Source organism: Squalius cephalus, assembly GCF_949319135.1.
Source record: "Squalius cephalus genome assembly, chromosome: 23".
NCBI classification, from domain to species: domain Eukaryota; kingdom Metazoa; phylum Chordata; class Actinopteri; order Cypriniformes; family Leuciscidae; genus Squalius; species Squalius cephalus.
Window position 1 is genome coordinate 26801609 of NC_137144.1, and position 26880 is coordinate 26828488.

The following is a 26880-nucleotide window of genomic DNA, read 5'->3' on the forward strand; positions in this document are numbered from 1 at the left end:
TTCAACATAATTCATGTGTGAGACAGTCTAACAGAAGGACGGACAAAACCAGTCAAATATCAACTGAGTTCTGCTCATATTTTATTACCATTTTCTAAACTATAGTGAATAATCTGTGATGATGTGAGAAATGTTGAAGGTGTCTGAATATATTTTGGTTTGACTGTATATTGATTAAATATTTACATATTAATATTATTTAAATTATTACATAAATAATAAGAAACAGGACTAATCTCTTATCGGTCACGTTTTTGGTCATTTTCTTTCTTTCTTTTTGCTGTTGTTGATTCTCAGGTGCTAATCGGTTCTATGACAATATCGAGGACATGATTGGTTACCGTCCTGGGCCGTATATTAAATACTGCTGGCTCTTCTTCACTCCAGCCACATGTTTTGTGAGTCTTTCACCTTCTATACTTTATTCAACTTCCAAATAAGATAATTTGAAGATTTTCTTAACCTTTATTAAACCTCTTAAAATAACAAGCAGACGTATCATTGTCAAACTGAATGTATATGTGTTTATACAGAATATATATATATATGTACATACAGAAATACACACTACTGGTCAGAAGTTTAGAATAATTAAGAATTTTTAAATGTTTTTCAATAAAGTTTCTCTTTTTTTATTACAGTTTTTCTCAATTGCTTGAACACTATAACCAGGCTTTTGAACTAAAATTTCAAAACCATAACGCCATTTATCAAAAAGCACACCCATTTCACTAAACTATAAACACTATTCCCTGTTTTGACACATGAGTCAGATTGGTTGAACTGTCACTGCAAAACTCTACACACAAATCCCTTCATTTCTCATTGCTTAGACCATGTTGTCATTTAGAAAGCACTAGCATTCAAAACTGTTCACTCAAGTCAGCACAGCTTCAGCTCAGTTAGCACACAATTACCCAGGTGGAAACACTAAGAGTCAAAATTTAACACACATCAACCAGATCCTTCAATAGATAGATAAAAGGGCCCAAATCAGTTTATTGGGTTTTGGAACAATGGATCCAGAAAGACATGAAGGAAGAGATCGAGGAGGGATAAGAATGAGGAGGAGGAGGAAGGGCAAGGACAAGAAGACAACAGTGTCAGATGAAATTCAAGCCACTCTAGTTGCCCATGTCTTTGTCAATGGTATGACTATGAGGGAGGCTGGGCTACGAGTAAGGCCAAATTTGAGTCACTTTACCGTCGCCTCGAGAACCTTCAGGGAGGTGTGGTGACAAACAAAATTCTATCACTGAATAAGAGACAAACATTTCCAGTAGTCTTTGATGAGGTTTATTTTCTTGCAAGAAAAGGCCAGCAGTCGTACAGTCACACAGAGTAACACAGAGTGTGACAGTGAAGGGAGGGCATCCTTTCTCCTTTATAGTCTTGACTCCCAGAATGTTATCTTTCTAGACCAATGATGGTATTTCAACCATATGTGGAACATTCTTAGACGTGTCCATCATATTGTATCCTTGAGTGGAGGCCCTCCTGTCACGACCAACACTCTTTACCATTCCAATACAATTCGAATTCCATATTAGAATATGGTTTGTGTGTGCTCTTTTACTGTCATGTCATGTTGGTCACACACATCTTACTGTAAGTAAATATAAAAAAAAAATTTAGAGGTGAGAGTAAAAAAAAAAAAAAAAAAAAAAAAAAAAAGAGTAAAACAGGAAAAAAAAAAAAAAAAAAAAATTGTGTGCGTGTGTTTTCTGTGTATGAATAAAAATGTGCCAATGTATCCACTGGTTGTGTCTTTTGTGTTCATCATGTGAAAAGGTTTGTGATGGGGGAACCACAAGCAACATAACTTACCAGTTTTGGAAATGTTGTTTTGAATTTATTGCACCAGTGTGTTAGACTATGTTGTAGTGTGTGTGATTTTGAGGGCTTGTGTGTCCTGTTTGAGGGCAAAGTTTGGTTTTTCAGCAAGAGTGAATGGTTTTGAGTGTAGAGCTTCATTTTGACCTGAAAATAGGATGTTTGGGGAATTGGGTGAGACGTTATGGATTTGTGTTTATAGTTTTGAGAATACGAGGCATAGTTTCAAGAAATGTGTTTAAGCAATCGAGAAAAACTGTAATAAGTACAGCAAAATATATTGAATAACAAGAAAGGTTTCTTAAAGCTACACTGTGTGATTTTTACCCCCATCTAGCGGTGAAATTGTATATGACTACCCAGTGAATATTAGTTTCTGATCCTCTCAATTCCGAGGGCGTTTTAACTCCTACGGTGGCCGTATTATTCCAAGATTAACATGGCTTCCAGTTATCACTTCGTCCATGACAATAATAAACAATACGTCTAAAATTAATAAAACTACAGGACAGATGTCAGGAGGTAAACGTCACCCTTGGAATCGGCTATCCCAGCATAATCAGATTAGGCTAACGTTACAATGTGTACAAAGTAAAAGCAATTAAAAATAACTAAAATTTACAGTGTCCTTTTTTATATAGCTTAAAAAATTGCGCCTTTAAAACTATTCATCACCTGTGATCCGTCGCAGCACAGATTTATGTTACAAGGTAAACAATACTTTTTCACCATTGACGCGAGGATGAAGTTATACTAGAGGTCGTTCTGGCGTTATGCACAACCATGCTATGGTTAGACAAGCAACTATAAAACTTCGAATTTACACAAATGAATTACAACAGGCTGAATTACCTGTCGAGAAGAAAGCAGGCAACCTCGGCGTCCGTTTTAAAATCTTTTCTCCTCATGAGCTCTTTCCATCTGGGAAAAGTTACTCCAATATTGACTATGGTCTTGCTGTTTTGTCTGTAGCGTTGACGTTTTAATTCTCTCTTTCAAATGTGAGTACGCACGCACGCACGCACGCACACACACACACCACACTATCTTTCAAATCTGCCGGCACTCGATCGCGAGCTCGCGAGTAATCTCCCCCTCGCATTCGTCAGGTGTCACTGAGTGAAAAACGCAAAAGGCGAAGCTTGAATTTACAGGCATGTCCCTCTTTGGCTAATGTAGTTTCAAGATGGAGGGGCAACATGGCGACCGGCATTCGAACCCCTCACCCGTATGTACTTTCAATGGCAGATTATAAACTTAAGAGAATACTTTATTACTTGAAAGAAGTAAATATACATTAATGAGCACATATATTTTTGAAAGAACTAAGTGTTTTTTGCTAAGAATCAACTAAAAAAGTTACACAGTGTAGCTTTAAGCACCAAATCTGCATTTTATATTATAGATGAATATCTATCTATCTATCTATCTATCTATCTATCTATCTATATACATATATATATATATATATATATATATAGATAGATAGAGATAGATAGATTCTGGTTACTGCTGCATTTATAGAAACTCTGTCTTTTAAAGTTTTAATTGAATCAAGTTTTAAGACCAAGCGCTCTAATCTAGTTTTGTGTTTTCAGGGTACGTTTGCGTTCTCCCTGATCAAATACACTCCTCTGAAGTATAATAACGAGTATGTGTACCCGTGGTGGGGTTACGCGCTGGGCTGGCTGCTGGCGCTCTCCTCCATGGTCTGCATCCCACTGTGGGCCGCTTATAAACTGAGCACCGCTAAAGGTTCACTGCGAGAGGTGAGCGACGCCATGCATCACACCAGAAATCACAGTCAAGTGCATTGCATTATGGGATGAAATGTCCCACATAGTGTGCTATGGTTGTATACTACAAATTTTGAGGAATGCATTGAGAACAGTGTTGGGGAAAATTACTTTGAAAAGTTATGCATTACAACAATATTGCGTTACTCCCTTAAAAAGTAACTAATTGCATTACTTAGTTACTTTTTTAGAAAAGTAATGCATTACAATATTGCGTTACTCCCTTAAAAAGTAACTAATTGCGTTACTTAGTTACTTTTTTAGAAAAGTAATGCATTACAATATTGCGTTACTCCCTTAAAAAGTAACTAATTGCGTTACTTAGTTACTTTTTAAAAAAGTAATGCATTACAATATTGCGTTACTCCCTTAAAAAGTAACTAATTGCGTTACTTAGTTACTTTTTTAGAAAAGTAATGCATTACAGTATTGCGTTACTCCCTTAAAAAGTAACTAATTGCATTACTTAGTTACGTTTTCAGAAAAGTAATGCATTACAATATTGCGTTACTCCCTTAAAAAGTAACTAATTGCGTTATTTAGTTACTTTTTTAGAAAAGTAATGCGTTATGTTACTTTTGCGTTACTTTTTTTTCACCTGGGCTGAGGTTGTTATTTTTTTAACAAAAAAGTTACATTTTTGGGCAAATGTAAAGACCCTTTCACTACCAAAGTGTAATAATAATCCTCAATGAAGTGAGATTAAATGCATAAAAAAATATGTTTTATTTAACATATTTAGTTATTGGAGGTCTGCATAGTATTCAGATTCTGCATTTCACTGATTTTATTCATTTTGAGGAATATTGAATCTTTTTTGTGCAAGTGAGATGAGTAAAGGCACGCTCACCTTTAGTCTAGAACTACAATAACCATCATGTTTACACACAACGCCTCTGGACAAGAGAGCTGTCAGGTAATTAAAGGAGAAAACAAAGTAAAAGTTGCGTTACTTATTTGAAAAAGTAACTCAGATATTTTGTTGTAAATTATAAAAGTAATGCGTTTTACTTGAAAAAGTTATCCGATTACATAACTCAAGTTACTTGTAATGCGTTACTTTACCAGTTACTTGAAAAAGTAATCTGATTACATAACTCAAGTTACTTGTAATGCGTTTCCCCCAAGACTGATTGAGAACAATTACATACTATGCAAAGTTACTGTAAAACAGTATTAGAATTAGGTTGTTATGTTATTCCACTCTTTTATCCTCAGCGTTTCAACGAGCTCATCACGCCATCGCTGGACCTGCCCAAATCCAGACGAGAACAGGAGAAAACTCAGGCCATTTTCTCAGCCGACGGCGAGACTCTTCGCCAGCGAAACGCCCCGAACAAAGACGGGTACTTACCCGTCAGCGAGAAAGAGTCGCACTGTTAGCCTGTGCCGTCCCGTGACGGACCACTGCGTGTTTCCCCGAGGGTGGTGCTTCAAAACCTTCCCATGATACCTCACACAGTACTGGCAGCCAAATACGCCTTACGACACGCCAGGATGACCCTCGACCTCTCGAGTCTGTGAGAGGATCTGAAGATCCTTCTGATTTCATGCTTGCTCTCGTTGCTCAGAGGGTTAAAGCCAGTAAGTGTCAATATTATAGACAGCAGAATGTTGAAACACTGTTTGCAACCCGTTTTACTTCTGTAAACTAATCACACTTATTTTAAAGTAAAACATAATGTTTGATGTCTATTCTGGATTTAACTTTTTGATCAGACTGGCAAAAGCTACACAAAATATCATAAAAAAATAAAATAAATAAAAATTATATATATATATATATATATATATACACACTTGTTTCCCATTTTTTTATATAGAATTTTGTGTAACTTTTGCCACTTTATATATATTCATAATAATTATATAATTATATAAATTTGATTGGATTTGCATTAAATTGATCAGACTGGCAAATGTTACACAAAATTATATAAAAATTGGAAGAAGAAAAGATTATATATATATATATATATATATATATATATATATATATATATATATATAAATGATGTGTTCCCATTTTTTTTTATATCATTTTGTGTCATTTTTGCCACTTTATATGTATTTATAATAATATAATTATGTATTTAAATTTTTATTGGATTTGCAGTAAATTGATCAGACTGGCAAAAGTTACACAAAATTATATCTATATATATATATATATTCCATTTTTAATTTACATGTGTGTAACTTTTGCTATTTTATATATTCATAATAATTATACATTTTTAATTGGATATAATTTTTGTTCAAATTATCACAGAAGTACTGGGATAAAAGATTATAGTTCGGATATAAACTGATGTCTACGTAAGCGTAAATCACCTTTTGAAAGTAACTTGGTGCTTTAAATAAAGATTGAATCAATTACATTGTTACACCAGTAGGTGGCGACAAGTGACTTAAAATATATTTGTCAATGAATCATTCATTCATTAAAGAGATTTGTTCAAAAACGCTGATTCACCCAGTAATGAAACAAGTGAAGTATTTATGAGTGAGTCATTGAATCATTCACTCAACCCGATAAAATTTTTCTTTTTTATTATTCAAATTTTAACTGTTTTGTTTAGTTGTCTATTCAGAATCGTGGGAGAATCGTGATCTCTATTTTAAACAATTTATCCAGAATCGTGCAGCTCTTATAATGTAATTACAAATCTGTTTTTCTTTGACTTTATTTCTTCTGCTTTCAGTAATATTGACACTTTAAAAGTTTTAAAACTTTTAAAAGTTGACAATCTGAGTAGATTCACAATGCCTTGAATCGAAACGGGAAGATCCTTTGCAATTCACCCAAAAGCCTTTTGGATCTTCAAATGATGGATGGAAGGATTTGCATAAGCTGTTTAGCTCTAGTGTTGTTTATTAAGGAAAAGTGCACTCAAAAATGCAATTGTTTCATCGTTTACCCTCATATGGAAGCTTGTTTCCGCCACTGAATAATAAATAAATAATAATAATTGCGACTTTTTATCTCACAATTCCGACTTTTTTTCTCACAATTGCGATATATCAAGTCAGAATTGTGACTTTTTTTCTCAGAATTGCGAGATATGAAGTCAGAATTCTGAGAAATACAGTCGCAATTGCGTGTTATAAAGTCAGAATTGCAAGATATAAAGTCAGAATTGTGAGATATAAACTATTCTGAGGTAAAAAAATAAATAAATAAAATAAAAAATAAAATAAAATCTTTTTTTCCTTAGAATTGGACTTTATATCTCACAATTCTAAGAAAAGATGTCAGAATTGTGAGATATAAACTCGCAATTATGTGTTTTAAAGTCAGAATTGCGAGATATAAAGTCAGAATTGCGAGATATAAAGTCGCAATTGCGAGAAAAAAAGTTTCTGACTTTATAACACGCAATTGCGACTTTATTTCACGCAATTCTGACTTTATATCTTGCAATTCTGAGAAATAAAGTCAGAATTGCGAGATGTAAACTCGCAATTGTGAGATAAAAAGTCACAATTATCTTTTTAAATGTTTTATTTTGTGGCGGAAACAAGCTTCCATACCCTCATGTCTTTCCAAAGCTGCATTTCTTCAGTGGAACACAAAAGATCCCAGTCACTGATTTCATTGTATTTTATTTTGTGTTCTAGAGGGGAAAAAGTACGTTTTGAGCGACATGAGTCCAGTGAGTAACATAACTTTCATTTTACTGTGAACTATTTCCTCCATCAAACCCTTTGCCCAGCCGGTGGCAGAGAGGAACGCAATCAAAATAGATGTTGGAAACCGAAACTGGAGTGTCTTTAGGACTGTTTCAGTTCATACAATCAATGCATCTGCTTTCTAAGGAAGCAAAACAGTGTTTTTAGAATCCATGTGGATGTGCATTATAAATACAGCAAAGCCTGTGAGGTTTTATACTCAGAATGCGTTAGTTATTAAAGCCTATGAAGATGTTAGATCTGAATGAGGAGGAATAACAGTTGCGGTGTTACACAGGGTTATTGATCAATACTTTTGTGCACTTGAGAGTGTTTTAGGATATAAATCATTGTATCTCACGATTTTGTATTTTTATTGCGAAACTTTATTAAAAGCCGAGTACGGTTGTCGTCTAGAATTTAACAAATGTGTAAAATTTTAACGTCTGCACAAATCAATCAGATTGATCAGATGTGGGTGTGTTCTCTGGTACATGTTGTGATGACGTATATGAAGTGTCCTGTAAGCAGACCAACTGCAGTCTTTGTGTATATAACCTGTACAGAAAGCTTGAGTTTTGGTTTTACAACTTTGTAAATGTGTTACATTTGAGCCAGATATACTGTATTACTCATGTACATTACATCGATTAAAGAAAAAACTGGTATGCGCTGGTTTGCGTAATATTTAATCCAGCATTTGTAGTCAGACATTAACGGATCAGTGCTGTTGCATTAACATAAATTGAAATGGTTTTGTTAATTTTACATGAATGTAAAATTTCCTTGTGAATACTTCTCATGCACATAAGTGACTTTGGATGAAAGTATGACCCTAACCCTAACGTTGCAGCCCTAAACTGAAATGCACATGCTTTGCTAAAAGTATTTTTTCCTCTTAAAATTAAACTTTATTTGCATTTGCATGAACACAAGCATGCATAAAGCTAAATAAGCTCTCTAAGGAGCAAAATCATAGCATTTAGAGGTTAAATATGATAAAATATCAACAATGAAATAGGATAAAATCAATGTCAGTTTTATGCTAATGTAAGATTTCTTGTATTAACCCCGACTTCTCATCTAAGTCACTTTGGACACAAGTATCTAAAATGTAAATGCATCTCTCTGATGACAATATTGCAACACAAGGTTAAATAGGATGAAATATCAACAGTAAAGTATGTAAATAGTTTGAAAATAGCCTCAATAATGATTATTTACGTGCATTTAAGAGCTGTTTAAATGTGTTATCGATTTAGTACAGTATTATAATATTGTGAAAATAGCCTCAATAATGATTATTTACATTTGAGAGCCGTTTAAATGTATTTTAGATTTAGTTCAGTATTAGAATATTCTAATATTGTGAAAATAGCCTCAATAATGATTATTTACGTGCATTTAAGAGCTGTTTAAATGTGTTATAGAGATAGTTCAGTGTTCAGTATGTTGAAGTATAATTCCTGAGGTAAACTTAACTTTAAAAATATAATCGAATATCACGTACTTCTGAGTGTTTTGTTCCGTTTTGTGAAAGCATTGCAGTTCCCCTGAGCGCCTCGCGGGGGCGCCAGAGCCCCTCCCTCCCTCTCTGCGGATCCGGTCAGTGTTTACGGAAGTGACGCCTGACGTGACGTGTCATTTTCCGCACAGGCATTATGGGGATCCAGGAATGAAGAAAAAAAACATGAAACTCAGGCGAGAAGCGCACGTATAGATCATAAACATCATACAGGGCCTCTCGATCATAACGATCAGCATGATTATGATCATGTGTGCGACACACGAGAGCGCGTGCGGCTGAAGACAGACTCGTTTATTGATGTGTGTGGAGCGGCACCGAGCGATATTTATGTGTCTCGCGCTGGAGCCGAAACATATCCCGCTCGGTTTAATTGAGTTATTAATCATTAATAAGAGTTGAATTAGTGTCGAATGAGTGTGAAGATGTCGACCAGCAGCCCTGAAGCGGTGAAGAAACTCCTGGAGAACATGCAGGCGGATCTGCGCTCTCTCTCCATGGAGTGCAAGAAGAAATTCCCTCCAGTCAAAGAGGTACATATACATACATATGTGTGGATCTATAACATATATATACATTCACTACATATATCTGTGTATATGCGTATGTAATGATGTTATATCTATTGGTTCGTCTGTATTTGTTTATACACTCGTGACTGTATGTGTATAATAGCTATATGTGTGTACGTTGTAGTTCCTGTACGTTGACAGTGAAGAGCTTGACTGTATGTACATAATGCACATGTGAAAAGTGTTCATTTATATATATCGTAATATGCAAATTCAATAAATTGACAATTAAATGTTATTACATAAAATTAATTTTAGATTAGAAACTTGAAATTGGCCAGTATATTTGCTGTGCACATGTAAAAAAATATACAAATAATTTAATATTAAATGTCGTATGATTAAGAAAATGCAATAAAATGCAAAATAAATATTATTGAATGCAATTCATTTTAGATAAAAAAAAGAAGTATTAACTTGGCCTGTATATTTCCTCTGCACATGTATAAAATTTACAAATCATTTATTTATAATATGTCTTCATATATAATGGTATGATTAAGCAAATGCAATAAGTTGCTAAATAAATAATAGGCTATTAAATAAAATTTGTCTTAGGTTAAAAAAAATATATAATAATAAATAAAATATATAATAATAAATATATAATAATAATGCGTTTATTAGGCACTCCTTAAATCTGTGTGACGGTGTCTGAAAGACACACTCGGCTGATATGTCATTGTTACTATCCATCAAAGTGTCGTAAAGCAGCTGTCAATCATCTGAAAGCAGAATGACATGCAGGCAAAGGGCATACATCACTGATTTATCCAGATATCTGAGCTCATGGAATGCAATCAATCAATTGAGTTGTTGAAGTTAATCAGTGTGTGTGAGAGTGTGTGTGAGAGTGTGTGTGAGAGTGTGTGTGAGAGTGTGTGTGAGAGTGTGTGTGAGAGTGAGTGTGTGTGTGAGTGTGAGTGAGTGTGAGTGTGAGTGTGAGTGAGTGAGTGTGTGAGAGAGACTGTGAGTGTGAGTGTGTGAGAGAGACTGTGAGTGTGAGTGTGTGAGAGAGACTGTGAGTGAGAGTGTGTGAGTGAGAGTGTGTGAGTGAGTGAGTGTGTGTGAGAGAGACTGTGAGTGAGAGAGTGAGTGTGTGTGTGTGTGTGTGTGTGTGTGTGTGTGTGTGAGAGTGAGTGTGTGAGTGAATGTTTGTGAGAGAGACTGTGAGTGAGAGTGTGTGAGTGTGTGTGAGAGAGTGAGTGTGAGTGAGTGAGTGAGTGAGTGAGTGAGTGTGTGTGTGTGAGTGAGTGTGTGAGAGAGTGAGTGAGTGTGTGAGAGAGAGTGAGTGAGTGTGTGAGAGAGAGTGAGTGAGTGTGTGAGAGAGAGTGAGTGAGTGTGTGAGAGAGAGAGTGAGTGAGTGTGTGAGAGAGAGAGTGAGTGAGTGTGTGAGAGAGAGAGAGTGAGTGAGTGTGTGAGAGAGAGTGAGTGAGTGAAGTTAGAGAGTGTCAGTGAGAAACATGGAGAAATAACACAACACTTCTAGGTATTTAACAGTGACATTATCAGGCTTTTTATTTACAACTAAATAATTGAATTGCACACACTAAATATAATAGCATTATAATACAACAATATTATATGTAACAATGAAGTTTACAGGGGCTTTATTTAAAAACATAAAAAGTAAAGCACACCTGACGCACGTTATTTGCTCTTCAAGTGAAGTTTAAACACTTGCTGTATTTTTGTGTAGTTCATTACTAAGATAAACCGCGAGTGACTCTGACGTCGAACACGACTGCCGACTCTTCCCAGCAGGACTTGAGCTCACTTCATGAGGCTTTCCCAGATATAAAGGAGCCGTTGACCTGCTGGAGATCTCAGGCTGACACACACACGCTGTGTTCCTCTGAGAGAAAGAGGCTTTGACTTCTCTGACTCCATGGGTTCGTGGTTTTGCATGTGAGGGTTCGCGGCCTCTTGATCAACAGCGCTAGATTCATCCCAAACCTCATTCCTGTGGATGAATTCATTCAGAGACTCCGAGTCGAGGAACACAACTGTGTCTCTAGAGAATCAGACCGGTTTTTGTTTGCTGACTGATGGATGAAAGATAAGGAGAAACTTCCTAATTTTACACGTGGCACTTTAGAAAATGGCTGTTCGAAAATAGGAAATGGACAGTGTTTGTGATGCATTGTCTATTCATAAATAATTATAACCAAAGTTAGACTGCATTATAATATTTGCAGATTCCTTGTTACTTCTCATGTATTTTAATGCATTAAAGCTGTATCAGAAGTATTATAACTGTGGTTAAACTTATTCATGAGATCATACAGTGCATTATTAGATGCATCACAAGGCATAACTAGATTAGCAAAGTTTGTTTTAACAGCTTTTAAGGTTGAAGGTTTACAGGTTTTAAGTTGGAAATAGTTTTAGTTTAGTGATTTTAAAAGTGTTTGACAGAGAGACAGATACAGATAGATAAATTAAAATGAGTAGATAGATTGGATGTTGATATATGGTTGCTAAGGTATTTGGGGTGGTTGCTAGGGGGTTGTTATGCAGTTGCTAAGGCATTTGGGGTGATTAACTAGGATGTTGCTTTGTGGTTGCTAGGCTGTTGCTATGTGGTTGCTAGGGTGTTGCTATGCGGCTGCTAAGCCATCTTTGGGTGATTGCTAGGGTGTTGCTATGTGGTTGCTAGGGTACTCGGGGTGGTTGCTAGGGTACTCGGGGTGGTTGCTAGGGTGGTAGGTTTGCAAAGGGGCTGAAAGTTTCCTGTAAATTTCCAAACAAAAATCCTGCAACCCCAGTTTTTATCAATATTTTTAATTAGATTTTATTTTTTAGATTTTCTGTTTTAATTTAAATTTTTTAGTAAACAAGTTTTAGTAATTATGTTGCGTTTTTGTCTTTTTTTTTTTTTTTTTTTTAAAATGTTTCTGTATAGTATTTTTTAGTTATTTTAATACTTCGACTTAAACTAAATGAAAATGTCTAATTTTTTTTAATTGTATGTTTTTTCAGTTTATGTGTGTTTTATTTCAAGTAATGCTTTTATTATGGTTTTAGTGTTATTTAATGATAATAACTCTAATCTGTACAGTCGTTTAAGTGTCAGACAGAAGAAGAAGAATGGCAAGGAAAAATTAAAATATGACTTTTTTGTCGCAAGAAATGTTTTCAAATGTTAGTGGATAAAAAAAAAAACGTATTGCTTCTTTGCATTTATTTTTCACAAATGAGAAATAACGGTTGGTGCAAATGTTTGCTCTTTTTGCGTTTGGATGAATGGTTCCTGTGGTTGATGATATATAAACTGGTGAACAACTGTGTGGAAGCGACGCTTCAGATCCCAGATCTGTTGCCAAACATCAGACATTGGTTTTCTCCTGCAGAACGCATCGCCTTGAGCCCATCATGCACTTCACCTTATCAGATGAGGACACCAAACACAGATCTGTCAAACAGAGGACAGACAGCTGTGTGTGTGTGTGTGTGTGTGTGTGTGTGTGTGTGTGTGTTACTCGAGCGTCTCGTGTCTTTAACAGCCCGTGGATCTCCCCGGAGTGTGTGAGGAGTCGAGAGAGACGGATGATCAGATGTGACAAGCAGAAATGGAGAGAGGGAATCAGGCAGCCGAACAGATAGCGTAGTGTGTGTGTGTGTGTGTGTGTGTGTGACGTGTTTCCCTGCTGTTCTGGGAGAAAAGAGTCATTGTGGCCTGTTAAACTCCGTGTGCATCACGGCTCGGCACCGACACACTCACTCATGTTTCCACAGCACACTTCTGAATTCTCTTTTATTTAGAATGTATTTCTATATATTTTTTTATTTTTTTAATTCCATAACATGAAAATAATTATGGTAACACTGTACAATAAGGTTCATTAGTTAACATTAGTTAATGTATTAACTAACATGGACTAACCATGAGCAATACATGTTACAGCATTTATTAATCTTTGTTCATGTTAGTTCACAGTGCATTAACTAATGTTAACAAACACAACCTTTGATTTAATAATGTCTTAGTAAATGTTGAAATTAATATTAATTAAGATTAATAAATGCTGTAGAAGTATTGTTCATTCTTAGTTCATGTTGACTAATGAACCTTATTGTAAAGTGTTACCATAATTATCTACATCGCTTTAACGATACGTCAATTCATGTTTCTCCGTAAAGGATCTGACGTGAGTGTGTGTTTGTCTCTAGGCTGCAGAATCTGGCATTGTCAAGATCAAAACCATCGCTGCCAGAAACACAGACATCCTGGCAGGTGAGCGCATGTGGTGTCGATGAAGTGTGTGTGTTATGAGCGGCCCGTGTGGTGATTAACGAAGCGTGTTGTGTTGTGTGTTCAGCGCTGAAGGAGAACAGCTCTGAAGTGGTGCAGCCGTTCCTCATGGGCTGCGGGACCAAAGAGCCCAAAATCACACAGCTGTGTCTCGCTGCCATTCAGAGACTCATGTCACACGAGGTCGTGTCTGAGGTCAGAACACACACACACACACACACGCGTATACACACTCTCTCACACACATACACGCACACACTCACACTGATACACACTCACACACACACACATGCGTATACACACTCTCACACACATACATGCACACACTCACACTGATACACACTCACACACACACTCGCACGCACACACACACGCACACACACACACACTCTCTCTCTCACACATTCATACTGATGCACACACACACACACACACACACACTCGCGCGCACGCACGCACACATACACGCACACACACACACACACACACACACACACACACACTCTCTCTCACACACATACACGCACACATTCACACTGATACACACTCACACACACACCCTCGCACACACACACACACACACACTCTCACACACATATACGCACACACTCACACTGATACACACTCACACACACACCCTTGCGCACGCACGCACATACACACTCACTCTCTCTCTCTCTCTCTCTCTCTCACACACACACACACACACACACACACACACACACACACTCACTCTCTCTCTCTTTCTCTCTCTCTCTCACACACACACACACACACACACACACACACACACACTCACACTCACACACACACGCATATACACACTCTCTCACACACATACTCACACTGACACACTCTCTCTCACGCACGCACACATGAACTGACAAACACACACACTCACAAACACACACATATACACACGCACACAAACTGACACACACACATATATACTCGCACTCACACACACACACAAACTGGCACAAACACACTCGCACACTCTCAAACACACACGCGGACACACTCAAACTGACACATGCACACACTCTCTCACACACACACACGGACACACACAAACTGACACATGCACACACTCTCACACACAAACTGACACACACACACACACACACACACACACACACACACACACACACTCTCTCTCACTCTCTCTCTCACACACACACATACATACACACACACACACACACACACACACTCTCACTCTCTCTCTCTCTCTCTCTCTCTCTCACACACACACACACCCCTAAGCAGTTTCACCAGGAAGCTCAGCTGTGTATCTAGTTAAAGCCGATATTCAGCATAAATCAACAATAAGGAGCGTTCTGCATGTCAGAGTACCAGATGATACCCAGCACTGCCACAGTAATGAGAACGCTGGAGTCTCAGAGTAATGACACCAGAGTCTCAGCGTTCCTCTGAGTTAACGAGTGTGTGTGTGTGTGCAGGCGGCGGCGGGGAACATCATCAACATGCTGTGGCAGCTGATGGAGAACGGCCTGGAGGAGCTCAAACTGCTGCAGACGGTCCTGGTGCTGCTCACCACCAACACCATCGTGCATGACGAGGTCCTGTCCAAGGTACTGTTCAGAACACACACACACTGAGGGATGGAGACGACTCACTGAGGGCTTTTGTGTAGGAAGATTGAAGAAAGTCATTGCGGAAACTCATGAAAATATGTCAGGGTGATATTTTGCCCAAAAATCAAAAGGAATATATAATTGAATTGTTGTGACATTCGTTTTTTTTATTACTTTTACTGGGAGTATATCTGCACCATAACAGTTTTCAACCAACATTAGTGTTTTAATTGAATTTTTAAGAAATATTTATAATATAATATTTAATATGATAAAATATTATTTTATTGGAAGCCATATTGAGCCTGTTTTTGAATAAAAAATATATCTTTAATTGTGACATTTTTATCTCAGAATAATTTTTTGTAACTTTAAATACTTTAGTTTACATTGAATTTTTTTTTTTTTTTTTTTACTTTCTTTTACAATTAGCTTTTTTATTTTTATTCTGAATGGTTTATTTCAGTAAAAAAGCATTAATGTAATGTTCATTTGAAAATGCATATATTTATTAATAGTATTATAGCATAGTTATTGTAGCACACTTATAGTTGTGGAATATAAACTTTTTAGTCTATAAAACATAAATATAAATACAATATAAACTTTTAATTTTCTTTAGTACAACAAAGTAAGTATATAATTATAACATCGGCAATTTATCGGTTATTAACGGTCATAACTCATAAATAATTTAAATAATGATAAATAATTATACGTAACTTGTAAATAATTATCTATTAAAATTTAAATGTTGGATTATACATTAATTTCCATATTTTATCATAAAGAATTATGATGTGACATCTGTGAGATCATAAACATATGCCCGCCCACATTTACATATCAACAGCTGGAAATGTCAGGGAGTGTTAATGATTTCCAGGTTTGGAAAAGTCATGGAACAGGAAGTTAATAAAAATCTTGAATGAAACAAATTCATGGAAGTTTCTATAGCGAATATAAATATTTATAGTATTATCAGCTTTAAATATTGTGTTATGTATTATCACTTATAATGATTCATCACAAACATTAATCACAGATGACAGGAAAGTTCACGTAAACATTATGGAAATTCAAAAGCTGTGGGAATCCTGATTTGCATATTGAAGTTTCAGAGGTACAGTGGGATAAAAAAAAGCCTGTTTAATTCTAAGCAGGATCTAATGGATGTCAGGAGGAACGTCCTAAACGAAAATATAGAAATATATACCTATAGAAAGTTAGTTTTTCAAGTACATAAATGCATTTTATTCAACTAGTGTAACTGAAACCTCTCACAATCGTCATCAATGTTGCTTTAGTAGCACTTAATTTTACAGTCCTGTTCCCCATATACATACTATATACTTATTAAACTGGTTAATAATAACTATGTATTAACCCTAAACCTAACCTTAACCCATGTACTTGCCTTATACTGGGTTCATACAAGGTGCTTAATGTACTTGAAAACAGCCAGATTTACGAAGAGCTACTTGAAAAGTGCTTGACTTACTTAAATACAATATATATTAAATTATTTTATGTCGAAAAAACACAAATACAATCTTTTTTTATGCAAAATAAACACTGATAAACCCCCATTAGACCTTTTCGCGATATGAAGTATGCCAACATTATAATATAAAATATAATTTTACTGAACAATAATCTTTGTATTTAATATATATTATGAAATATGTTGTAAGTTGTGTTTTGGATACCTTACATCTGTAGTTTGAGTTTAAAAAATGCTAAAGATATTGTTTGATAAGTCCGATGTGTGACCCTGGACCATAAGGGTCAATTTTCTGATATTGATATTTATATATATCAACCGAAAGCTGAATAAATAAGCTTTCCATTGATGTATGGTTTGTTAGGATAGAATATTTGGCCGAGATACTATTTTAACTATTTGAAAATTTGGAATCTGAGGGTGCCTAAAATAAATTTAAATATTGAGAAAATCTCCTTTAAAATTCTCCAAATGAAGTCCTCGATGTTGCTGCATCCACTCACAAATATAACTTTAATATATTAACAGTAGGAAATTTACAAAATATCTTCATGGAACATGATCTTTACTTAATATCCTAATGATTTTTGGCATAAAATAAAAATGGATAATTTTGACCCATTCAATGTATTGTTGGCTATTGCCACAAATATACCTGGTTTTGTGGTCCAGGGTCACATATCTGATTGTATTCCTTGAAAACCAAAAAAAGTAATGCTTGAAAAGTCCTTGAAAGTCCTGGAATTTCATTTCACAGTCTCTGTATAAACCCTGCTTATATTCCCCGGGACTTTCTTAGGCAGAAACGCTGTGAGTACATGTGAAATAAAGTGCAGCCGTTGCTTTTGTGCTTCATCTCAGGCAATCGTTCTGTGTTTCCGGCTGCACTTCACTAAAGATAACATCACCAACAACACGGCGGCCGCCACCGTCAGACAGGTCGTGACCGTGGTGTTTGAGCGGATGGTGGCGGAGGATGACAAATTCAAAGGTGAACGAGAACTTTAATAGCCTGTGGGAATGTTTGCATTGCATTTCCTCCTGTATCCCGAGCCCTGTGTCCTGTTTCTTTATGTGTTTTGTATCGGTTCACCGCAGGTCTGATGGATGAACCTCCTGCTGTCCAGGGAAACAGTAACCGGCGCTCCGTCAGCACGCTGAGACCCAGCGCTAAAGACGCATACATGTTGTTCCAGGTGCGCCATCTTTCAATTGGGGTTTAACATGCACTCCAGGGTCTTTCCTGGGTCAAAAATGGTTTTCCTTGGTGGCAAACAGTACAAAGTACTATGGAAGCTTGTTTCCGCCACAGAGTGAAAAATAAAAAAGGTAATTGCGACTTTTTAATCTCACAATTCTGACTTTTTATCTCAGAATTACGTGATATAAAGTCGCATTTGCAGGTTATAAAAGTCAGAACTGCGTGATATAAAGTCAGAATTGCGTATAAAGTCAGAATTATGAGATATAAACTCGCAATTGCAAGAAATATACTTGAAATATACTTTTTTCTCAGAATTGCATGTTTATATCTCGCAATTCTGACTTTATAATACGCAATTGGGAGATATAAAGTCAGAATTGTGAGATATAAACTATTCTGAGGTAAAAAAAATAAAATAAGAAAAAGTCTGTCTTTTTTTCCCTTAGAATTGGACTTTATATCTCAAAATTCTGAGAAAAGATGTCAGAATTGTGAGATTTAAACTCGCAATTATGTGTTATAAAGTCAGAATTGCGTGATATAAAGTCGCAATTGTGAGAAAAAAAGTCAGAATTCTGACTTTATATCTCGCAATTCTGACTTTATATCACGCAATTCTGACTTTATATCTCGCAATTCTGACTTTATATCTCGCAATTCTGACTTTATATCTCGCAATTCTGACTTTATATCTCGCAATTCTGACTTTATAACTCGCAATTCTGACTTTATATCTCGCAATTCTGACTTTATATCACGCAATTCTGACTTTATATCTCGCAATTCTGACTTTATATCTCGCAATTCTGACTTTATATCTCGCAATTCTGACTTTATATCTCGCAATTCTGACTTTATATCACGCAATTCTGACTTTATATCTCGCAATTCTGACTTTATATCTCGCAATTCTGACTTTATATCACGCAATTCTGACTTTATATCTCGCAATTCTGACTTTATATCTCGCAATTCTGACTTTATAACTCGCAATTCTGACTTTATATCTCGCAATTCTGACTTTATATCACGCAATTCTGACTTTATATCTCGCAATTCTGACTTTATATCTCGCAATTCTGACTTTATATCACGCAATTCTGACTTTATATCACGCAATTCTGACTTTATATCACGCAATTCTGACTTTATATCTCGCAATTCTGACTTTATATCTCGCAATTCTGACTTTATAACTCGCAATTCTGACTTTATATCTCGCAATTCTGACTTTATATCACGCAATTCTGACTTTATATCTCGCAATTCTGACTTTATATCTCGCAATTCTGACTTTATATCTCGCAATTCTGACTTTATATCTCGCAATTCTGACTTTATATCTCGCAATTCTGACTTTATATCACGCAATTCTGACTTTATATCTCGCAATTCTGACTTTATATCTCGCAATTCTGACTTTATATCTCGCAATTCTGACTTTATATCTCGCAATTCTGACTTTATATCACGCAATTCTGACTTTATATCTCGCAATTCTGACTTTATATCACGCAATTCTGACTTTATATCACGCAATTCTGACTTTATATCTCGCAGTTCTGACTTTATATCTCGCAGTTCTGACTATATCTCGCAATTCTGACTTTATATCTCGCAATTCTGACTTTATATCTCGCAATTCTGACTTTATATCTCGCAATTCTGACTTTATATCACGCAATTCTGACTTTATATCTCACAATTCTGACTTTATATCTCGCAATTCTGACTTTATATCACGCAATTCTGACTTTATATCACGCAATTCTGACTTTATATCACGCAATTCTGACTTTATATCACGCAATTCTGACTTTATATCACGCAATTCTGACTTTATATCTCGCAATTCTGACTTTATATCTCGCAATTCTGACTTTATATCTCGCAATTCTGACTTTATAACTCGCAATTCTGACTTTATATCTTGCAATTCTGAGAAATAAAGTCAGAATTGCGTGATGTAAACTCGCAATTGTGAGATAAAAAGTCGCAATTATCTTTTAAAATGTTTTATTCTGTGGCGGAAACAAGCTTCCATAAAGTACACCCTACCCATGTGAAAGAAACGCATTACACGTTATAGAAAAAGTGGCAGGTCTATTATTTAGCATTTACACCAACACTTAAAGTCCCCCTGTGGTGAAAATACGTCTATGTGGTGTTTTTAATACACTTTAAGACAAACCATGTGTAAATTCATAAGTCGACAGCATTGCTGAGTATTTCCTCCTTAAAACTGCAGTGAACCAAAGACAGTCTCAAAAACACGCTTTGAAATCGCTGGTGTTTCTGACGTCACAAACTACCTTGTAACCAATCAGATCAACGTGTGATCGTCAACCAGTGGATCTCTGAGCTGAGTGAGTGAGTGGAGGCGGGGCTCATTTGCATATTCATTTTTTAAAGAAAAAAACGCTTTAATATGTAATTTTGGTGGTCAAGATGAGTTTAAGGGATAAAATGATTGACTACAGGGGGACTTTAAAACACAGATCATTTGACCTACGGTATCAGATTATTTTGTGCCTAACACTATGGTTATCACTGTCAGTTGTATTCAAAATAAGGTTGTCAATCCAGAAACTTTGCGATTTGTAATTAGCAGCATGAAAAATATAATTATATACAGAAAGCAAGCAAAGATTGCTGCCATTATAATCACTAAAGCTGCCGACCACTTCCGTTTTTGAGGAAAACTCCCATTATAATCACTGAAGCTCTCTACGCTGTGCAATGACTCTCTTATGGACATCGTGTTTATACTTTGTTGGTTATAATAAAAGGACTCGTGCTGAACCGTACATATAAATGTCCTTTTCTGTAGGATTTGTGTCAGTTGGTGAACGCCGACGCCCCCTACTGGTTAGTGGGAATGACCGAGATGACCCGCACGTTCGGCTTAGAGCTGCTGGAATCGGTTTTAAACGACTTTCCTGAAGTTTTCCTGCAGGTAAACACCACACATCCTGATCAAAACACAACAAGAGGATGTAAATAAACAAGGAGATGACCACACACACACACACACACACACAAACTCACTCACACACATAAACCCACACACACTCTAACTCACTCACACACTCTCTCTCTCTCACACACACACACACACACACACACACACACAGTCACAGTCACACATTCTAACTCACTCACACACATAAACCCACACACACTCTCTAACTCACTCACCCATTCTCTCTCACACACACACACACACACACACACACACACACACACACACACACACACACACACAGTCACACTCTTAACTCACTCTCACACATAAACCCATACACACTCTCTAACTCTCTCTCTCTCTCACACACACACACACACACACACACACACAGTCACACACACTCACACTCACACACTCTAACTCACTCACACACATAAACCCACATACACTCTCTCTCTCACACACACACACACACACACACACACACACACACACACACACACACACACACACACACACACAGTCACACATTCTAACTCACTCGCACACATAAACCCACACACACTCTCTAACTCACACACTCTCTCTCTCACACACACACACACACTCACACTCACACACTCTAACTCGTACACACACACACACACACACACACACACACACACACACACACACACACACACACACACACACACACACACACACACTAACAGTCACACTCACACACTCTAACTCGTACACACACACACACACACACACACACACACACACATATAAACCCACACACTCTCTAACTCACTCACACTCTCTCTCACATACACAAACACACACACACACACACACACACACACACACACTTGCACAGTCACACTCACACACTCTAAATCGTACACACACACTCTGTCTCACACTAACACACACAGTCTCACACACACACACACACAGTCTCACACACACACACACACACACAGTCTCACACACACACACACACACACACACACAGTCTCACACAAACACGCACAGTCTCACACACTCTAACTCGTACACACACACACACACACACACACACACACACTAACAGTCACACTCACACACTCTAACTCGTACACACACACACACACACACACACACACACACACATAAACCCACACACTCTCTAACTCACTCACACTCTCTCTCACATACACAAACACACACACACACACACACACACACACTTGCACAGTCACACTCACACACTCTAAATCGTACACACACAGTCTCACACACACACACACACACACACAGACACACACACACACACACACACACACACACACACACACACAGTCTCACACAAACACGCACAGTCACACACACTCTAACTCACTCTCTCTTTCTCTCTCTCTCTCTCACGCACACACACACACACACACACACACTCCCCAGCTGCTGACCCTCCGTTCGCTCCCTAACCTCCATGTTTGTGCCGTCTTTGCAGCATCAGGAGTTCAGTTTCCTGTTGAAGGAGCGTGTGTGTCCGCTGGTCATCAAGCTGTTCTCTCCCAACATCAAGTTCCGGCAGGGCAGCTGTTCCAGCGCGGCGTCTCCGGTTCCCGTGGAGAAACCGTACTTCCCAATCTGCATGAGACTCCTGCGGGTCGTCTCGGTGCTCATCAAACACTTCTACAGCCTCCTGGTGAGACACACACTCACGGCCCGTACACACACTGCAGAAAATGCCCATTATGAATGAAATATTAGGACTTTTTTTGTTGCAAGAAACCTTGAAAAAATGATTTTCTTACTCAGTATTTTTGTGTTGTTTCCAATCGAAATTCTTAAATCAAAATGCATTTACTAGATGAGTAAAATGCTGTAAGATGTTATGTCTTGTTTTATGGGAGAAAACAATTAAAATGAAGTGAGTTTTTGCGTAAAACAAGAAAAATTATCCGCCAATGGAGTAAGAAAAAGAATCTTGTTTCCGTTTGAATTAAGATAATTTTTCTAACCCCACTTTATTTAGATTTTTAAACAAGAAAACAAGACTTAATATCTTATGGCATTTTACTCATCTAGTAAATGCATCTTGATTTAAGAATTTTTAGATATTTGGACTGGAAACAAGACAAAAATACTGAGTAAGAAAAGCAATTTTGTACAAGGTTTCTTGCAACAAAAAGTCATATTTTTTTTATTTTAATGTCCTTTTTATATTCAAAAGGTTTGCTTTGATTCTTGCAACACTATTGTAAGCAAAAACGTAAAAAGGTAAAAATGTATTGTTTTTCTGTCTGTTGATGTTTTATGATTCATAGAGTGAGAAAAAGAGATATCCAAAACCTTTCATGTCAACAAAATGATTTTGTTTTGAATCTGGCTTTATATAATGATCAGATTTCTGTTATGGAAATGTATGTAAATTGGTGCATATTAAATTAGATAAACATAACATTTCAGAAAACCGTTTACAAAAAAATATTTGCAATGTTTTATGTATTCAATCAACTGGGGAAATAAGGTGATATTAATTAGTTACATATTTTTTACCCTATTCACCTGGGGTGTGTTGCTTTAAAATTGCTTTTTAAATATGTAAATTAGCTCTTTTATGATTGGCTACCCTCTGCATAATGTTCACAATGGGTTGCTGAATAATAAAAAGGTGTTGATATGCAAGTATAGGCGGCCATATGTTAATATGCTCATAATAGTGATAGCACGAAAATCCAGTTCACCCCTTTAAAATCTTTAGTTGATTTAATGCATCTTATTGCACATGCATTTTAATGTGTGTTTGCGGTGCGTTTCTGCTCAAACACTGCAGTTGCTGATGATGTTTGGATGCATCGGTGTGTTGTGAAATAATGATTTCTATGTCTACAGCTGTCATTGTGTGTGTGTGTGTGTGTGTGTGTGTTGCAGGTAACGGAGTGTGAGATCTTCCTGTCTCTACTGGTGAAGTTTCTGGACGGAGAGAAGCCGCAGTGGTTACGAGCCGTGGCCGTGGAGTCCGTTCACAGACTGTGTGTTCAGCCACATTTACTGCGGTGAGCACACACACACTCTCACTCACACACACACACACACACACACACACACACACACACACACACTAACCTGACCCCTAAACCTGCCCATCACACACACACTAACCCGACCCCTAAACCTGCCCATCACACACACACACACACACACACACACACTCACACTCATGCACACACACACACACACACACACACACACACACACACACACACACTCACACTCACTCTGTCACACTCACTCACACACACACACACACATTTCAGATTTTCAGAAATAGTTGATGTTTTGCAGCATGACTTGCTAAAATCCTCCTGAGACTATTTTAAAGGTGATTTTCTAGTTATTTTGTAATTATCCTGAGCTCATATAAACTGAGGGAATATTTGTACTTTTAAAAATTTCACCACAGAACCATTTAAACTAGTGAAGCGTGACTAAAAATGCCTCTTTTTGTATACCGTCTAATAAAACTCTTTCCTGTATAGATTTATATAAATTTTAACCTAAAATTGTGTTGATTTATGACAGATCTTGCAATATTAATGTAATATTTTATGGGTTTAATAATAGGGATGGGAGAAAAAATGTATTATCCATTGCATCACGATTCTTTGCGTGACGTTCCTAAACATCCCATAATCATTTAAAAAAGTTTTACAACATAATGTTTTGGGTTTGCTGGCAGTCATGAGATATTTCACTTCTTCTGGAGATCATAAAGATCTGATGACCGTGTGTGTGTGTGTGTGTGTGTGTGTGTGTGTGTGTGTGTGTGTGTGTGCAGGTCTTTCTGTCAGTCGTATGACATGAAGCAACACTCCACCAAAGTCTTCAGAGACATCGTCAACGCTCTGGGCTCCTTCATCCAGTCCCTCTTCATCCTCCCCAGCACAGGAAACACTTCATCCACCAGCACGCCTCCAGGTCTCTCACACACACACACACACACACACACTCACTCACGTACACACACTCATGTACACACACACTCACAAACAGACACACACAAACAGTCTCACACACTCACGTACACACACTCACGTACACACACACACACACTCTCACACACACTTGCTGATTGTCTCGTGTAACAGTCGGAGTGTGTGTCCCTCAGGTGTGTCGGCGTCGGGTTCTCAGGGGTCTGCTCAGGGTCCCGGTGCCGGAGCCGGAGCGGGTCTGAACGCACAGGCTGCGTTTGAGTACCGGGGCATGTGGATCCCCCTCATGACCGTCAGCGTGCAGGGCAGCGCCAAAGCCACCTAGTGAGTGACCATCCACCACTCAGGGTCCTTAACCGCATCCTTCCCTCGGGGCATTATTTTATTTTATTAAAACAATTGAGTGTTCATCAGAGGGGTCCATCACTTTTGTCGCACTTGAACCACGAATACACAAAAAATATTGAAGACAAACTGACTTTAGGTCCCAGCGGAACAGGTCATTTGCTCCATATAGAGCTATAAGGCCATCTAGAGTCATGAAATATCATGTTATATTATTTTATTTCCACAAGAGGTCTGCACAGACACCCGATGTAAGATATTTTGAGCTGAATTAAAAGGTTTATGCATGAAATTGTGAGTTATTTTGAATTTAAGTTGAAAATGTGAGGAATGTGCTTAATTTACTATTTATTTATTATTTATTGATCAAATCTAGTAATTTAAAGGTAAATAAAATAGAAAATAACAAAAAAATTGCATTATAAATTAGAAAAATATTATCAAAATGAAATAAAATAAGCATTCTGGACAAAAAAGTATAATTTTAGGGTTTCGGGTCATTTTGATAGACATGAGGATGAGGGTCGTCTTAAATTCAGTTTTATTCGGTAGACCGAAGACATTGCCTCACGCCGCCCATATGGTATTAATTTTATTCGTGCAGGTCTTAAAAGCCTTAACTTTGATTTTGCAAACCCTGCGGATTCCCTGCGACTCTCTTTAACTAACGTGCTTCTCCTCAGCCTGGAGATGCTGGATAAGGTGGAGCCGCCCTCGATCCCTGAAGGGTACGCCATGTCTGTGGCGTTCAGCGCTCTGCTGGACCTGGTGAGGGGCATCACTACTATGATCGAGAGAGAGCTCGCCAAACAGGAACAGGAAGAGGCTATGAGAGAGGAGGCGGAGCCTGTGTCGTCTCCACCTCAGGAACCCAGTGAGTGTGTGTGCTGACCACTTTAAGTCAGCATGAAATCACATTTGACCCTATTTACTTTGTTAGCGCATATTACTAGTCTTGTGGTGAACAATTAATCTGTGCAAGTTAATACACAGAAGAAGAAAAAAGCGTTTGTCGTGGTAATCTTAAATCAGAATCTGAAAAGTTACTTCTGGTCTGGAACGGCATTCGTTCTCTGATGACGTCAGTTTGACGGCTTGGGTTGAAAACGCTTAAAGGGTTAGTTCACACAAAACTGTAAATTCTGTCAGTAATTACTCTCCCTCATGTTGTTCAACCCCGTCAGACTTTCGTTCATCTTCAGAACACTAATTAAGATATTTGTGATTAAATCTGAGAGCTGTCTCACTCCTCCATAGGCTTCTCTGTAGGGCTGAACGATTACCGTAATTTCCGGACTATTGAGCGCACCTGAATATAAGCCGCACCCACTGAATTTAAAAAAAAATATTATTTTGAACATAAATAAGACGCACATGTCTATAAGCCGCAGGTGCCTGTCGGTACATTGAAACAAATGAACTTTACACAGGCTTTAACGAAACACGGCTTGTAACAAAAATAAATAGGCTTTAACGAAAATTTAACGAAATACGGCTTATAATATTGGCCAGCATCACACACATGACCAGCGTCGGCCAATAGTGAGCCTCCGTTCTGAGGTATATTCTCGTCGCTTGATAAACTTAAGGTTGAGCCACTGTAGTCACTTGGACTATTTTAAACATTGTCTTTACTAACT

At 37.3% G+C, this 26880-nt stretch overlaps 3 protein-coding genes across 4 annotated transcripts in view; 2 read left to right on the forward strand and 1 right to left on the reverse strand.

The window, feature by feature from the left end:
* slc6a13 (solute carrier family 6 member 13) overlaps positions 1-5366 on the forward strand; it is a 34102-nt gene extending 28736 nt beyond the window's left edge. The window contains exons 13-15 of the mRNA XM_079860146.1: positions 298-398; positions 3432-3602; positions 4848-5366. Coding sequence (XP_079716272.1) covers positions 298-398; positions 3432-3602; positions 4848-5012 — 437 coding nt within the window. The 3' untranslated portion in view covers positions 5013-5366. The remainder of the gene's footprint in view (positions 1-297; positions 399-3431; positions 3603-4847) is intronic.
* Positions 1-26880, reverse strand: part of avpr1aa (arginine vasopressin receptor 1Aa) — a 675329-nt gene that overhangs the window by 538099 nt on the left and 110350 nt on the right. The gene's annotated exons all lie outside the window — the stretch shown is intronic.
* mon2 (MON2 homolog, regulator of endosome-to-Golgi trafficking) overlaps positions 8926-26880 on the forward strand; it is a 49891-nt gene continuing 31936 nt past the window's right edge. For both annotated transcript variants that reach the window (XM_079858928.1, XM_079858929.1), the window contains exons 1-12: positions 8926-9359; positions 13572-13635; positions 13721-13848; positions 15117-15248; positions 17617-17746; positions 17854-17951; positions 20790-20915; positions 22408-22605; positions 23835-23959; positions 24742-24881; positions 25072-25219; positions 25924-26114. In XM_079858928.1, coding sequence (XP_079715054.1) covers positions 9240-9359; positions 13572-13635; positions 13721-13848; positions 15117-15248; positions 17617-17746; positions 17854-17951; positions 20790-20915; positions 22408-22605; positions 23835-23959; positions 24742-24881; positions 25072-25219; positions 25924-26114 — 1600 coding nt within the window. In that variant the 5' untranslated portion in view covers positions 8926-9239. The remainder of the gene's footprint in view (positions 9360-13571; positions 13636-13720; positions 13849-15116; positions 15249-17616; positions 17747-17853; positions 17952-20789; positions 20916-22407; positions 22606-23834; positions 23960-24741; positions 24882-25071; positions 25220-25923; positions 26115-26880) is intronic.